This window comes from Patagioenas fasciata, chromosome 15 (genome assembly GCF_037038585.1).
Source record: "Patagioenas fasciata isolate bPatFas1 chromosome 15, bPatFas1.hap1, whole genome shotgun sequence".
NCBI classification, from domain to species: Eukaryota; Metazoa; Chordata; class Aves; order Columbiformes; family Columbidae; genus Patagioenas; species Patagioenas fasciata.
In genome coordinates, this window is record NC_092534.1 from 4997351 (window position 1) to 5011157 (window position 13807).

Here is a 13807-nt window from a genome sequence, read left to right on the forward strand (position 1 = left end):
AAGGTTGGGCTTTGCCTTGGGATCATGGATCTGGCTGACAGAGGTAAAGGGAATGCAGGTTAATTCACGCCTGGTCATGGGTATGGATACGAAAGGAAAGTATTGCAAATGGCGGCTGTCACCCGTGACCTTTACTTTCCTTTTGTGTAGATGGATGAAAATGCTACAAAAAGGACCAGAGCACACCACATGCTCATCATACACACTAGCTTTGGTTTGCAGCAGCTCTTAGACACAAATAAAAGAATGTTACTTGTTGGCATGCTCAGGAAAATCCCTGGAGCACAACCTGCTTGCTGGGCTTATTTTTCTGGGGTGCTCTAGAGAGTTTCTTGAATCCATAGTCGGAGAACTTCTTCTGAGGGCACCACACGCACCATCAGATCACACTGCTCAGCTTCTTCGCTGCCACACAGTATCAGCTGGGTGGGGGGCTCTGACACTTTCTGTAAAACAAATGCACTCACTCAAAACCCATCAGGCTGATGAGCTAGTCTGTCTGTCTGTTTATTTCCCCCACAAACTGCTCCTCTCATCTTTCCTGCCACAACTGCTCTCACTTGAACTGGACAGCGCATTTAAGCTGCTGACTTAAACATATTCCTCCTGAGTGAGCAAGAGGCTGCTTTAGATTATGCGTTTCTCCTCATCAAGGAGCTGAGAAGCTCCTTGCTGGTACCAGGGGACACGGAGCAGAGTTCCAGGGCACAGCTGGTTTGTTTGGGGAACAGCTGGTCAGGCGGGCTCAGGACGTGCTCCCAAGCTGCTTCCTCTCAAGCACCAGGAGCATCGTCCCCGTGGAGGGCTCTGAGCCACAGGCAGTGACAGCCAGGCACAGCCAGGGCTGTGTGACCATGCAGCTCAACTCATCATATAGCACTGAGTGAGGCTTCCTAAATGTGTCTGCTTTTTCTGCCTGCCCCATGCTCTTGTGAATGCACAGCACTCTAAAAACCGATAAAACACAGCAAAAAAAGTTACCAGTGTGTCTGGCAGGACAGCAACAGGGCAGCAGGAATACTGAAAGATTTTACTTGTTTTCCAGGTAAGGAAAGGTAGGGTGAGAGCAGCCACAGCGAAGCCAGCAGAGGAGATGAGGGCAGTAACCAGCCACATGGATGTGCCACCTAGAAATAATGGAAGCAGCAAAACTTCTCAGAGAGACTGAGGACAAACCACTCAATGCAGTCAGCCCGCACCCTCTGTGGCTGCTTTTCCCACCCATCCTGGGGAGATCCTTTGTCCACATGCTCCAGGAAAGGATAGCGGTGACAGCGTAGGGGGCTGCACTCCTGAGCCTTCCTTTTTTACCTCCCCCAAGGAACAAATGGGCAGCATATTTGCAAGAAAGACAGGAGATACTGGGTGGAAACAAAAGGGAGAGCTGCTGGAGTATCCTTGACCATGGATACAGCATGGGAACAGGAAGGAAGGCTGGTTATTACCTCGTGCCCTCACGCACTGCGTCTGGCTGAAGCTGCTGCTTCTGTTGATCACCTCGACGTATGTCTGAGCTTTTACACAATATTCAGGTCCTGCCTCCATGGTGTCCAGGTGAATCACCGATCTGACCTCTTTCACCACCTTCTGCTGCATCTGCCACAGGCCCAGGAGAGAGAGCATCAGAACATATGGCAAGGAGCTACCTGAGAGCAGGAGTCCTAACATGATGCTAGCCCAGACTTTACTGGGAGAAAAGGAAGGAGCAGCAGGAGGTGTCAGAGAGAACTGTGTGAATAGGAGGAAAGAGAGAGAAAAACAGCAAACAAGGAAGCACAGTGGCATGCAGAATGGGACCACACATTTCTGGAAGGGTAATAGGGGATGGAAACAAAGAGCGATGAACCAAGGGAGCATAACAATGGTGTTGGGCCACAGCACCAGACCATGATCTACACCCCTGGTATAAGAGCTTGTTGGGTAAGGTCTTGACCAATCTGAGTTTTTGCTGGGATACCAAAATCATGCCTGCACTAGCACGATATGAGTGCTGGAGCTGTGCTGTGATAGGGGGTGAGAGTTGTGCTGTGGCTCTAGAGCACAGAGCTGGGCTGGGCTGGGCTAGTGAAGAGAGAGTTAATTTGGTGTGTGCAACTGTAACACACTTCAGCAACCCTTAAAGAGTATATGAAAACTAGCACATTGTTTTCTTGCAATAAACAGGGCTCCACTAACTGTTAACATAATAAAATTGCTATTCCCAGGCCCCTGTTCATGAGAGGACAGGTAACAGTTAGTTGCTCCTGATTCTTGCCGTGTTGCAGGTGCAAAGCCTGCCCTCACAGAAGGCCTGATCAGCCTCCAGCATTGCACACACATGGGCACCTCCAATGAGCCAGCAGGGCTCTCCTGAAAGGGCAAGTTCCTCTCCCCATCCTTTCCCACAAAAACATGATCTTGAGGGCCATTAGTTCGAAAAGACTTCATGGACAAAATCAGGCCATTGACTACCTGGGATGTGTATCCTCTTGCAAAAAGCTCAGATCAGACATGTCGCTGTGCACTGCTTGTCTGGGATCGCCCTTGGCTCCTGGCTCGTCTGCTCATAGTGAGCAGCCCTGCTCCTGCTGCTTCCTGACAGAAGAAAGACTTCTGTATGGTTAAATTGCTAATCCTTTCTAAGAGTGGAAATACATCACGGTGGAGACTCATGTAGATCTGTGCTTACCTACAGATGATCAGGGAGAAAAATGAAAACTGGCACATGCTAATCATACTAAAAATACACTTCAGAATAATAAAGATGATAACCAGCTGTGAAGAACTGCAGGAGGATTCTTTAATAAAATGACAGATGAAATTCAGCACAGATAAAAGTGAAATGATGTTTATGAGAATTTTTACCCTTCGTTTTTACAGTCAGTGACTGGACCTTAAGTCAAGCATCCCCCATCAGAAACAGGAACTTGGGGTTCAGGTTTCATGGAACAGTCAGCTCTGTGGTCACCACCCATGTTAACAATTTTTGGGAGAAGAAGAGGGTGTGAAGACTTATTTTGTTCTATGGTGCTAATCCATAGAGTTTCTGAACATTAAACTGTTCAGGTTTACTGCCTGCCCACCTTGGTAAAGGTAAAAATAGCTGGAAGGGCTTACACAGGGAACAACTAAGTAGTCTGGAAATCCTTGGCCTGGAAAAAGATACACAATATAAAACTATTAGATCAGTGAGGAAGGTGAATAGGGAACAACTGTTTTCTCTCTCTCTCTCCCTCCCACCTTGAACCAAGACTGAGACTGTGCAACGGTTAAGCTGCAGAACTCCTGACTACAAGAAGTTGTACCTGGTTAAGAGTTTACACAGTTTGAAAAACAGAACAGATAAATTAATGGAACAAAAATTCATCAAGGGCCATTTCAACCTCTGGAATTTCCTGGAGCTGTGTCTCTGAAATCTAAGAATATAGTCTAAGTGTAATTACACACGGGCTCTCTCGTTACCTTCCTTTGTCATCTCCATTGCCCTTTGGCAGAGAAAAGATGCTGGGTTTGACGGTTCCATGGTCTGACTTTATATGGCTGCTTTCACATTTTTATGTTCTTAGGTTCCCAAGTTCCCAGAAGAAAAAATATATATCTATATGTTTGGTGAAAACAGAAGGATTTGAATTGAACATATATCCAGGTGTAAGCAATCCCATCAGCCAAGCAAGTTAGAGGTCACAGTCACAGGCAAGCTGCTCTACAAAAAACTCCTGAGGAAACTTCATCAGCACCTCAGTTTGACAACGTATCTTGGTCTGAGTAAACCAAACGATGTTCAGAGAACAAAGTCAACATCAACACCTCCAGTTCCTGACTTCTGTTTTCTTCCAATAGTGGAGGTCCCTGGGGGGAACCCTCTTCCCAGAGAAGGAAATGTGGAAAGAACAGATAAGCTTCTCCCTGGAGGTAAGAACAAGTCATTGGTATGTGTGGAGGAATATGGCCCACACGGACCCAGGCAGGTCCTCCAGCCTCACAGTCAGAGCTTGAACTGGCAAACAGGCCCTGGGCAATGTGTGTATGCTTTCACTTTAGGTATGTGGGCTCTCTTTTATTGCCCAAAACCCAAGAGTAACTCACCCTACTCTCCTGGCCCTTCTTCCAATAGAGAACATAGAACTGAAAGGCAGGCCCCATGTCTTCCAGGTCCACTAGTAACTGATACCCATCTGCTATGACCTTCATCGGAGGTGGGGTCAAGGAAGCTGCCAACACAGAGAGAGCACCATTATCACATCAGAGGCAGCCCTTAAAAACCATCTTCCTTCTCCCCGCTGGGAGAGGAAGAGAAGCTGCCATCATGAGCACAGTAACATTAATCTGGAGTAGTAGCTGTTTGCTTCAGTGGGGCAGAAACTTCTCTCTGCCTTACCTCCCAGTATGTCTAGATACAGTTACCAGACTTAAGCAAGAGGAAGACGACTGGCATTGCAAACAGCAGTCTGGCAATTCCTGAGTTACACAGTACTTGAAAGGTTTTCCATTTTCTCTAGTGGACAAAGTGGCTGGCCTGAGGGTCCCATGTGATCAGCAGCAGCAGAACCAGCTGGGTGAACAGAAGTTGAGACATCACATCAGGCCATTTCTTCTGCTCCTGGGTATTAGCTTAGCGCTAACATAAGGAACAGGAGCTGTGAAACCACTGCTTCTTCATGGGAATTTTGGCAGTTATTCACAGATGAAGGAAAAAGCAATATGAGCCTCAGGGTAATTCTGACAGTTCACATGAATCCTGTTTTCCTTTTAGTATCTACGTGGTTTTAGATAGACTTGGGCTGATGACCTGCTGTGACTTAAGTTTTTGTAAATGTATGCAAGTAAATCTGTAGGTGATTTGCTGCACGCTTACTTTGATATTCACAGCTTGGTTCAGTCTGGGATTCTGCTGTGAGTATTAGTGAAACAATCAGAATCAATCAAGCATGGATGAAACTACACGCTGTACATTTGTGAATTGGGACTCAAGGCAGTACAGAGATCATATTGCACTACTTATCTATGCCATTCTTTGCCACTCTGTTGTAGCTGAAACTGGTTTCATCCTCCTTGCTTTCAAGAAAGGAAGGCGAGCAATGCATAGCCACATACAGAAGAGATGTTCTTAATAGAATTTGCTCTTACAACCAGTTAATTGCCATTAATACTGAACAATAGGAAAACATAAAATCCAAGCAGGTTCATGATGAGTATGTCACAAATGGGAGGCCTGGAATAATACTTCATATTTTAATTACTTTATACTTTTTTTACTTTATACTTTTATTACTTTATACATGGCTGTTTTGTAGAGTAAGTGCTTCTATAGGATCAGGTTCTGGACCCTCAGAAGTGACTAGATGACTTGGATTAGATGGAGCATTGACAGCAAACCTGATAGATGAGAACTCTTCAAAATCAGGGGCAGAAGTGGTCAACTTGCCAAAAGAAATGCCCGGAATCTTCTTACCTATTTTTAAGCCCTTGAAATTCAAGCCCTGGTCAATTTGGTCTGGCCTCAGGAGGAACTCATGTCCAAGAACACAGCATGGCTGTCTAAGAGTGAAACATCTCAACCCAGCATGAAAGCAGCTGAGAAGTAGGATGTATTCTGCAGATTTATGGACATTGCGTAACACGCACAATACACAAACATGCACACGAGCAATCCCTCAACAGCGAACTCTGAGAATAACACAACCGATGTAGCTTAAGCTGAACAGCAGGACTCACTTGTGATGCGATTGAAGAAACCTTTCAGGGTGCCCCACTCTGACCATCTAGCACCAACGTCTGCCTTTACCCGCAGCTTATAGGCCACAGTGGCTGCGACATCCTCTGTGATGTTACACACTGTGGCTGTGATGAGCGAACATTCACAGATGGGAATCCAGCTCTCATTGGCGTACTCTCGTTCATACTCCCTGAGGAGAGCAAAAGAAATCAGACAGTCAGCAGTTTGATATGAGATATATCCGTGACATGGGCTAAGCCTGCTTGCTAGTTCTTTCCAGGTAAAACCAGTACTGGGATACAATGGGGCTGGGATTCCAGGAGTATATTAAACCAGTATGAGTGTGGTTTAGATCTTATCTAAAGAAAAACTCCCACAGCCAGCTTGTTCATGAGTCAAATGCAGCATTTGACTGTAGGAGGTGGGGATAGCCCATGCAGTGTTGATGTATCAAATCGTGCCTACTCACTTAACTTGATCATCCCGGGTAAAACAGAAATCCAGAGCCATACTGTGATACAAGTCATAGTTCAAGATGTATCAGAAACCTTCTGTAATGTGTGTCAAATGTTTAAAAGATTAATGCTGAATAAATCTCAAATATTTTCTCTTCCATTTTCTATATGAACTATAGCTAATATTCTTACCTTTGAATTCTTTGCACAGAGGCAGTTTTCGTATGTGGGCTTAATGCACACCTGGGATTACTCACGTAAATATCAATCTGTAAACAGTCTCAGAATTGAAGCAAAAGGGTTTTTTCCCCCACTTGTGATCAACAGTGTAGGGTATCAAACTTCTTTTATGCCTGGGAACTGAATAGTACTCAAGGCATCAGGACAGTGCAGGATTTTAAGTCTAAGTAAATAGTGTTCAAAAAACAAAGAAGAAAAAAAACAGAAGTTACCCCTGAAACTCAACAGAGTATCTCACAGTTTCTCCATGGATGATCACAGGACTCCAAGTTAAGAAGTGTTTCATGTTGGTAGAAAGAATAGAGATATTCTGAGGTGCTGGCAACAAAGCATCTTCACCTAAAATTCCCAGCAAAAGAAGAAAAAGAAAGGAAGAGAGAAAGAGAGAAGGTATATGAATGTACTAGAAAAAACCTTAGAAGAATAGAACTGTGTTTTGCATCAGAAAGACACACTCCTCATTTCACTGCTGTCACTTCAGTGTTTGAAAGTATTTCACAGAGAAGAAGAAATGACAACCAAAGAGCAAATGACAGAGTAGTTAGGCTGGCACTGCTTACAGAAAGGCAAAACACGCCTTTTCATTATTTCAGTTTTTCATTGCATCTGTAAAACAGTGAGAAAAGGTCAAGCTTTTACAAAGCCATCCAAATCAATTTAATGTAGTCAAGTAACAGATACTCTGCTGCATTTTATAGACTGTTCCAATGGATGTCATGGTTCGAAATGTGCTATTTCTTTCTAGGCTTGACTGGACTGGATGCTGTAGAAGATCCTAGCTCTGCTACAGCTTTTTTTGTGCTGCAGGATTCTAATAATATAAGTGCTTACAAGCTGTAATCAAAGTACCTCTTAATAGAATAAACTTTTTCAAATTATTATAAATGAAACTATTACATTACTCTGAGATTGTCAAAGCATAAGTATGGGATGGTACTTGCAGTGTAGTTAATTTTATCCTACCGCATATTAATGTAAAATCCTTAGCAGTGTTTGGATCAGAGCACAGAAGGTAGAATTCCCCACGGGAACATCCTGCGCTACACTATGGGAAAAACCTTATCTCTATTCTGCTATTTTCCAGTCCCAAAAAATTACATTCAATCAGCTCAGTAGGTAATGGTTCCCAAGAAACCATTGGGTAAGAAGAATAGATGGGGCGGTTTCAACCAACCCAGTGTACCAGTGGCCATTTCATTACTCTCCCAGAAACAAGGTAACTGTTCTATCATAGTGTATCTGTCCTACCTAGACATCACTTCAGAATGGTGTGGTTTGTTCGTTCGTTTAACACCTAGTTCACTTAACAAGGTCTATCTTCCATTAGTCTTTAACTGTCATTAAAAGAGGGTGTCTTCTTTTAAGCTGCGTTTACAAAGTTAACCAGTTAATATCGATTGTTCTACCCAGGATCAAAATCAGGTTGATAAGTCCAGGAGCAATGTTTTCATCATTATTCTTTTAAAGCATTGGAACAACATCAGTCTCCTTTCTGCCCTTAGAATGTTCCCTGTATTCGTATCTTTATAAAACTAATAATGATGTGGAAAACTTTGATGACAACACTCTTATGATTCTTTGGCATAAGTTATACGGATCTGTTGATGCTTGGCCATTCTTTAAACTGAAGGTCAGATATCTATGGGATGAGAAGGTTTCTTCCTTGCCATTCAAGAGTCACTGTCATGCTGTATCAGTAGTTCTATCACTCCTGGCTGGTTTGGGGTCCGTACTAGTGTCAAGGCACATTTTGTCTTTTTTAAATAAAGAAGTCTTTATTGATCTTCACTCTGCAGCTAAACCACCCATTTGGTCTCTTGTGTCCTCCATGGTTCTCAAGATTTTGACTGTTTGCTGCTGCTTTTCCTTGCACTGCTGGTTCCCTTGTCAATGCTGGGAGCTGGCACGCCCCAGTGTGTGAATTACGTAATGGACTTCAGCTACATGATCAGACACTGGTTCTTCCACGTTACTTATGCACGCAATGATGTTCCAGGTCTGAACAGGGCTGCAGTGAACTGCACTGAAGTGTTTCCTAATTTTTAAAGGCGTTGACTTTAGGACTTTTGGATACTTAATTTTTTTTTCTCTGTATTCAACTGTACTGAATTCTATCTTAGTAAGCTGTCTAGAAACTAATTTTTTAAAAAATAAGATAGTGCTGAATTGGACTATCTAGCTTTTAATGGCCCCAAGATTATTTTGTATCTGGTTGAGACCAATCTGCATTTCCTGGCTGTGCTTAGCTTAGTTCATTGTTTTCCTGGTTTGCTGGCAATAGTGTGATATAGTGTTATGCACACAGAGTTCACATGAGTGGTGCACTGGCTCATCTGCCTTCAGATGAAGAGAGCTGCATCCTTAGATAAATATATTCTTTACCTTTCATATCCAAAGAACACATAAAAAGATATCTGTGTGGGCATAAGTATATATCTCTCTGTGTGTATGGCTGTTACATGTAAAAAATATACGATTTTGTGCTTTTAACGTTAAATAATTAAATAATGAATGCACTAAAGTGAAACTTTTAATTCAGCTTTATTATGTCTCACTTGATGGTATGAACAGAGATGTTTGTAAGTGCATAACCATGCCCTACTGCAAATACAGTGGACAGCCCTCAGGATTGAATCAAAAAGGTATAAAGCTAAAATGTGAGATCTTTTTATCCAGTACACAAATTGAATGGGGTCCCTGAGCAACAAAAGCAATGATGCACTTCCCTGCTTTCTGCCTGGGATCCAGAGCCACATTGAAAGCTGTAGTTTGGAAGAGAGGTTCATGCTCTTCCAAAATACTGTGGATCTAGATATATCATATCCTGTGTCATATCCAAACAAATGATGTTCATGGTTTCTCCAATCCATCTGTTGCAACAGGCCACAAAACGACTGTAAGTAAATACACGTTAAACACAATTCTGAGTTATACCAGCAGGGAAAGTACTGAGTATAGATAGTGAAGTATGTTGTTTCAGTATTAAAATACTCCATTAACTCTGGTCTATGAATTTTGAAGGCAAAAGAAACAACAATCATACAAAGTGCAGGAAACAACTGGATAGAGTGGGCAGGCAGGACCCAGAAGGCTGTTAGCCCAGGGCTGCGTACCATTTCCGTTTGATTTTGGGTTTACAGGCAATACCTAAGTAGCCTCAAAGCAAAAGCCAAACTACAGTCTTACAAACCAGGATATTAACCCTTACCCTAACATCTCCACTCACATCGAAGAAAAGACATGTCCAGATTTTCTCTGTAAATAGCATTTTTGCCTCCTACCCTATCAGCAGTATATTCCATTTCATTTGTTACACAAAGAATGGATTTCCATTTAAAACAACATTTGAACATTTTTCATAATCTTCCACAGAACAAACTTTCAGAGCATATGCAACTTGAGGCTGAGTCAGTGGTTTCCATACCTAGCAACTAAGAACTATAAATAACAATCCAAAGCGTTTTGCTGGCCAAGGAAGCTATACGATCAGTTTTTTGAGGCAGAGAACAAAATTAAGCATGACACAACCTGAATTTGCAGACTAAACTGGCACATTTAGATGGACTGAACTGAGCAAAATCCGAGCACACTGGCAAGCCGTGTTTGATCTCTGGAGGACTATCATTGCAAAAACACTCAAGCGCAGTCAGGAGGCCAAACTCCTTCCAGGAGATGTGCTTGGAGTCTAACATTTACTTGGAGAAGCAGATTCCAAATTGCACAACCTTCTTCCAGGGTAAAGGAGACCCTCAGTGAACACTTTTGAGCTATTAATTAACACTTTATACCTTTCCTCTCTGACCCTGCATCCCCTCCACAGGCAGGGTATCCCCTGTGCTCAGACATCAGCATTAGAAGAGGACTTGAAAGTTCAGCTTCTCACAGAACAGCAAAAGAGCAGAGACAAATACAGCATTAGTAAGTTAGTTTCCTTCAAACTGAAACTCCTCTTTAGCTTTCAGAATTGACTTGTAGAACATAGAATTTATGGATTGTCTTTTTCATTTGCTTATTGCAGTATTAATTTTAGGCAAAGAATCAAAAGTCAAAATCACTTGACCTCATACTCTTTGGTTTAAGTTTTATAGAGACATGTTTAACGAAAGGACAAAGAATTGTTTCTCACAAGCCCTTTGACTTCTCACTTCAGCCAACTGAAGAGATTTTAGCTATTTACCTGTGAGACTTGGTGAGATCAGAGCGCAGAGGAAGAAGCAGATGAGATTTAGTGACATTTTGCTCATGCTTGTCGCCTTTTGCCGTGTTCATGCCCTGCTGTGCAGCTCGGAAGTTTCCATTCCTGAACTGGGAGCCCCACCTGGGCTGTCCATGGTGTGAGCGGAGATGTCAGGGGAATATTGCAAACGCCACTTCTCTGCCCACCTGCACTGGTGCCAGAGGCGTACGTACGTTGTTTGTAAGGGTGTAGTTACAGGGAGTGCCCGGGTAATCTGATGCCAGCGTTTCTCTACAGGTCTGTGCAACTGTTCAACTAGATGGCACAACTCTGTTTCAGTTAGGTAGCAATTATATGTGTTAAACAAAGATGTTATGAAGAGGAAACAGGATTCACTGGATATTTCCATGTGGTTTATATAGCTGTAAATGCTAATTTTTCTGCTCAGCCATCAAACTAGATAAATCCTGATGCTTCCAAGCACCAGGAGGGTTCCCCAGTATTACTAAGGCATGTCTGCAATCACAGACCTTGCACCAAGGGCTGGTGAAGGACTGTGTGTCTCTGGGCTGGCAGAAGGGAGTCGTGTGCTCCAATTTATCTTCAAATACTATTCTAATGTCAGCTCTGTTGGGTGTGTACTGACGAGTATACTCTGTTTTCAGACCTAATTTGCTGCAGGCACATATATCCCAGGGTTTTTCCATCTTCCAAGGTCTGTTTCTCTCCATCCTGCCCCTTGAGCAAACATAGGCTTTTCAGCGGCATGCAGCTCTGACTTCAGCCAGCTGCCTGCTGGCTCCAATGCCGCAGCAGCAGCCGCCTTTGCGCTTGTGAGGAAGCTTTTCATGTTCTGCAAAAAAACATTTAAATTAAATGAAATTCTGACTGTACAGATAATGGAGGAAAAAAACCTCAAATCCTACCAAATGCTTTTAGCTCTGATGAAAACAAGTATTAGAAACCTCTCCTCTAAAACCTTGTCCTTCTCCTTACAGTTTGTCTTGTTAGAAAGGGCTTTTATTTCATTAAAAAATTATTTCCTTTTTACTATCTTTTAATAGCAAGCACATGCCTACTGTTTTCAGTGGTGAACTTAAGGGATCTGCCCACTTGCAGGATTGCAGCTGCCCTGAATTATCAGCAAGACTTTAAATGAAAATTATAATAATGCTATACTATATTTCCTTCCTTGAGTATAGCCCCCTAAGGCACAACATAAGAATAGAAATAGATTCATGGAGCATCTAAAGAAAACTTCAGGTGGAAGCTGAAGGTGCACATCCAGGGTTAAGTCGTGCAAAACAGGAAGCCTGGGATAGACATGATTATTCAGGTTACAGCAATAGAATAAAAGTAACAAAATTTCTTCTCAGATTTTCCTGTATTTCAAAATGCTGTATGGAAATATTTGGCTTGAAAGAGATAGAACTTCTCTTTCAATTTTACTGTTTTGCTTTCAGAATTTTATCAGTTTTATGAGTAATTTTGAACTTTATGGAACAAATGTTTTGATAATTTTTCCTTTGCAATTTTGGTTGCATTAATGTTTCTGTGAAACATTTTTACATTATTAAGCATGTACTTCTGAAGATAAACATCTATCCAATCAGCTTTGCTTTGTAATGCCTGCCTTGTATTTCAAGTAATTCAGGCCAGCAGTTACACAAGTAAGCCTGGATGTAGAAACCTGATTCAGTGCTTTTCTCGCTTGCAGATTTGTGATAGCAACCTGATTTTCCATCAGAAAAATGAGCTCTGTTGGACTTAGTTAAAACAACAACTTAAGGAGCTAAGAAAAACACTGAGAAAAAGATTAAAAATTCACAGATCAGCGTAAGTCAGTCAGAACTGGAACCGGATCAGTAAGAAACTACGAGTAATTTCCAACAGTTGCCTACTTTAAAGGTATTCTGGACTATTTTTGCTCATACAAATCAATCCAAAATATTGCAAAACTATTTGGATGTCAGTTTTGCACAGGTTATCATCAGCATCATGATCATTGGTTGAGAAGGTGGATAGAAATGGGATTTTGTTGTATCAACCGTGACTGCTATAATTTTGATGATACTGAGAGACAAACCCTGGATCGTGCTGCAGAGTGAGTGTTGCCTTGTGTTCCTGAGCCTAAGCTCGGCTCCTAAGCTCAAGAAAGAGCTGCTGGTGGTGGCGCAGGGTTCCAGCTGGGAGAGCCTTGGCTCTGCTCCTCTTCCAGTTCAGTTTGCAGAGCTCTGCAGTCGTAATTTACCATTCTATCAACAGGGGTACAGAGATCTGGGAGAAGAGACTTCATAGGAAGTAAAGTAGGAACCAGGGACTCTAAAGGGGCAAGTACCCCTTGCTCAGGGTTCAAAGCAAAACCAGAAATGAACGATCTGAGATTACCACCAGAATGCTGAGACAACTGAGTGAAAAATTAAGGGAAATAATTGTTCTATCTAATCCTTGCAATTTGATTTGTACAATGCACTGCTTTGGTCTGATTCTCAAACAAGTTGGATTTTATTTAATTATTATTATTTCATCCTGATATGCGGAAAAGCTGACTTTCAAGGAAGACCTTCAAAACAAAATTATGTTGTTAAAATGCCTGTGTTAATCTATTAAATACCTTTTTACACCTTTACAAATATTACATTACAATATACAAAAGCATAGGTATAGAAGGAAGGAGAAACGAACTGGGAATGACAGAGAACGTGACAGCATGTGCTAGATGTTCCCGGGGTCAACAATATCATATGGGGTCAAAAGGATTTGGGAATTGCTTGAACCGCCACTAAATGTCACTGTTGCTCCACAAAATGGCTGTAGGTACCTTATTTTGTCAAAGACAACTTCTGAAGACAAAAAATCTTTGGAAGCTATAATACACACTTGTTAATGCATTTCTGTTATTTCTGGATGAGACCTATCCCCAATTAATCCAGATAAGAAAGAATATTAATTTTATAAAAACAGACAGTTTGTTAACGCTGTCCACAGGATTAAAAAAAAAGGGAGCTTTTTGTTTTTTGTAAATCCCCTTGATTTCTGGTATGTTTTCTAGAATCATAAATAAAGCACACCTACTGCATTTTTTTTTTTTCAAAATTCAGTAGAAGAGAAGGAAAATTAGGCACCTTTATATAAGAAAAAAGATGGTAGATGTATTAGTAGGAAATCTCTAGGAGATACATTCAGCAATCCAGTGCCAAAAGATAATCTGAGAGTCTTCAGTTTGAGAACAAGCCTAAT

General features: G+C 41.9%; 1 protein-coding gene across 1 annotated transcript; it reads right to left on the reverse strand.

Moving 5' to 3' along the window:
- Positions 1–320: 320 nt before the first annotated feature.
- Positions 321–10634, reverse strand: IL20RB (interleukin 20 receptor subunit beta). The gene is made up of 8 exons (XM_071815374.1): positions 10568–10634; positions 9538–9546; positions 6603–6729; positions 5695–5885; positions 4066–4190; positions 1446–1596; positions 982–1127; positions 321–446 (listed from the first exon to the last, which is right to left on the reverse strand). The coding sequence occupies exons 1-8, from the start codon at positions 10632–10634 to the stop codon at positions 321–323; spliced, it is 942 nt and encodes a 313-aa protein (XP_071671475.1).
- Between the last annotated feature and the right edge of the window lie 3173 nt (positions 10635–13807).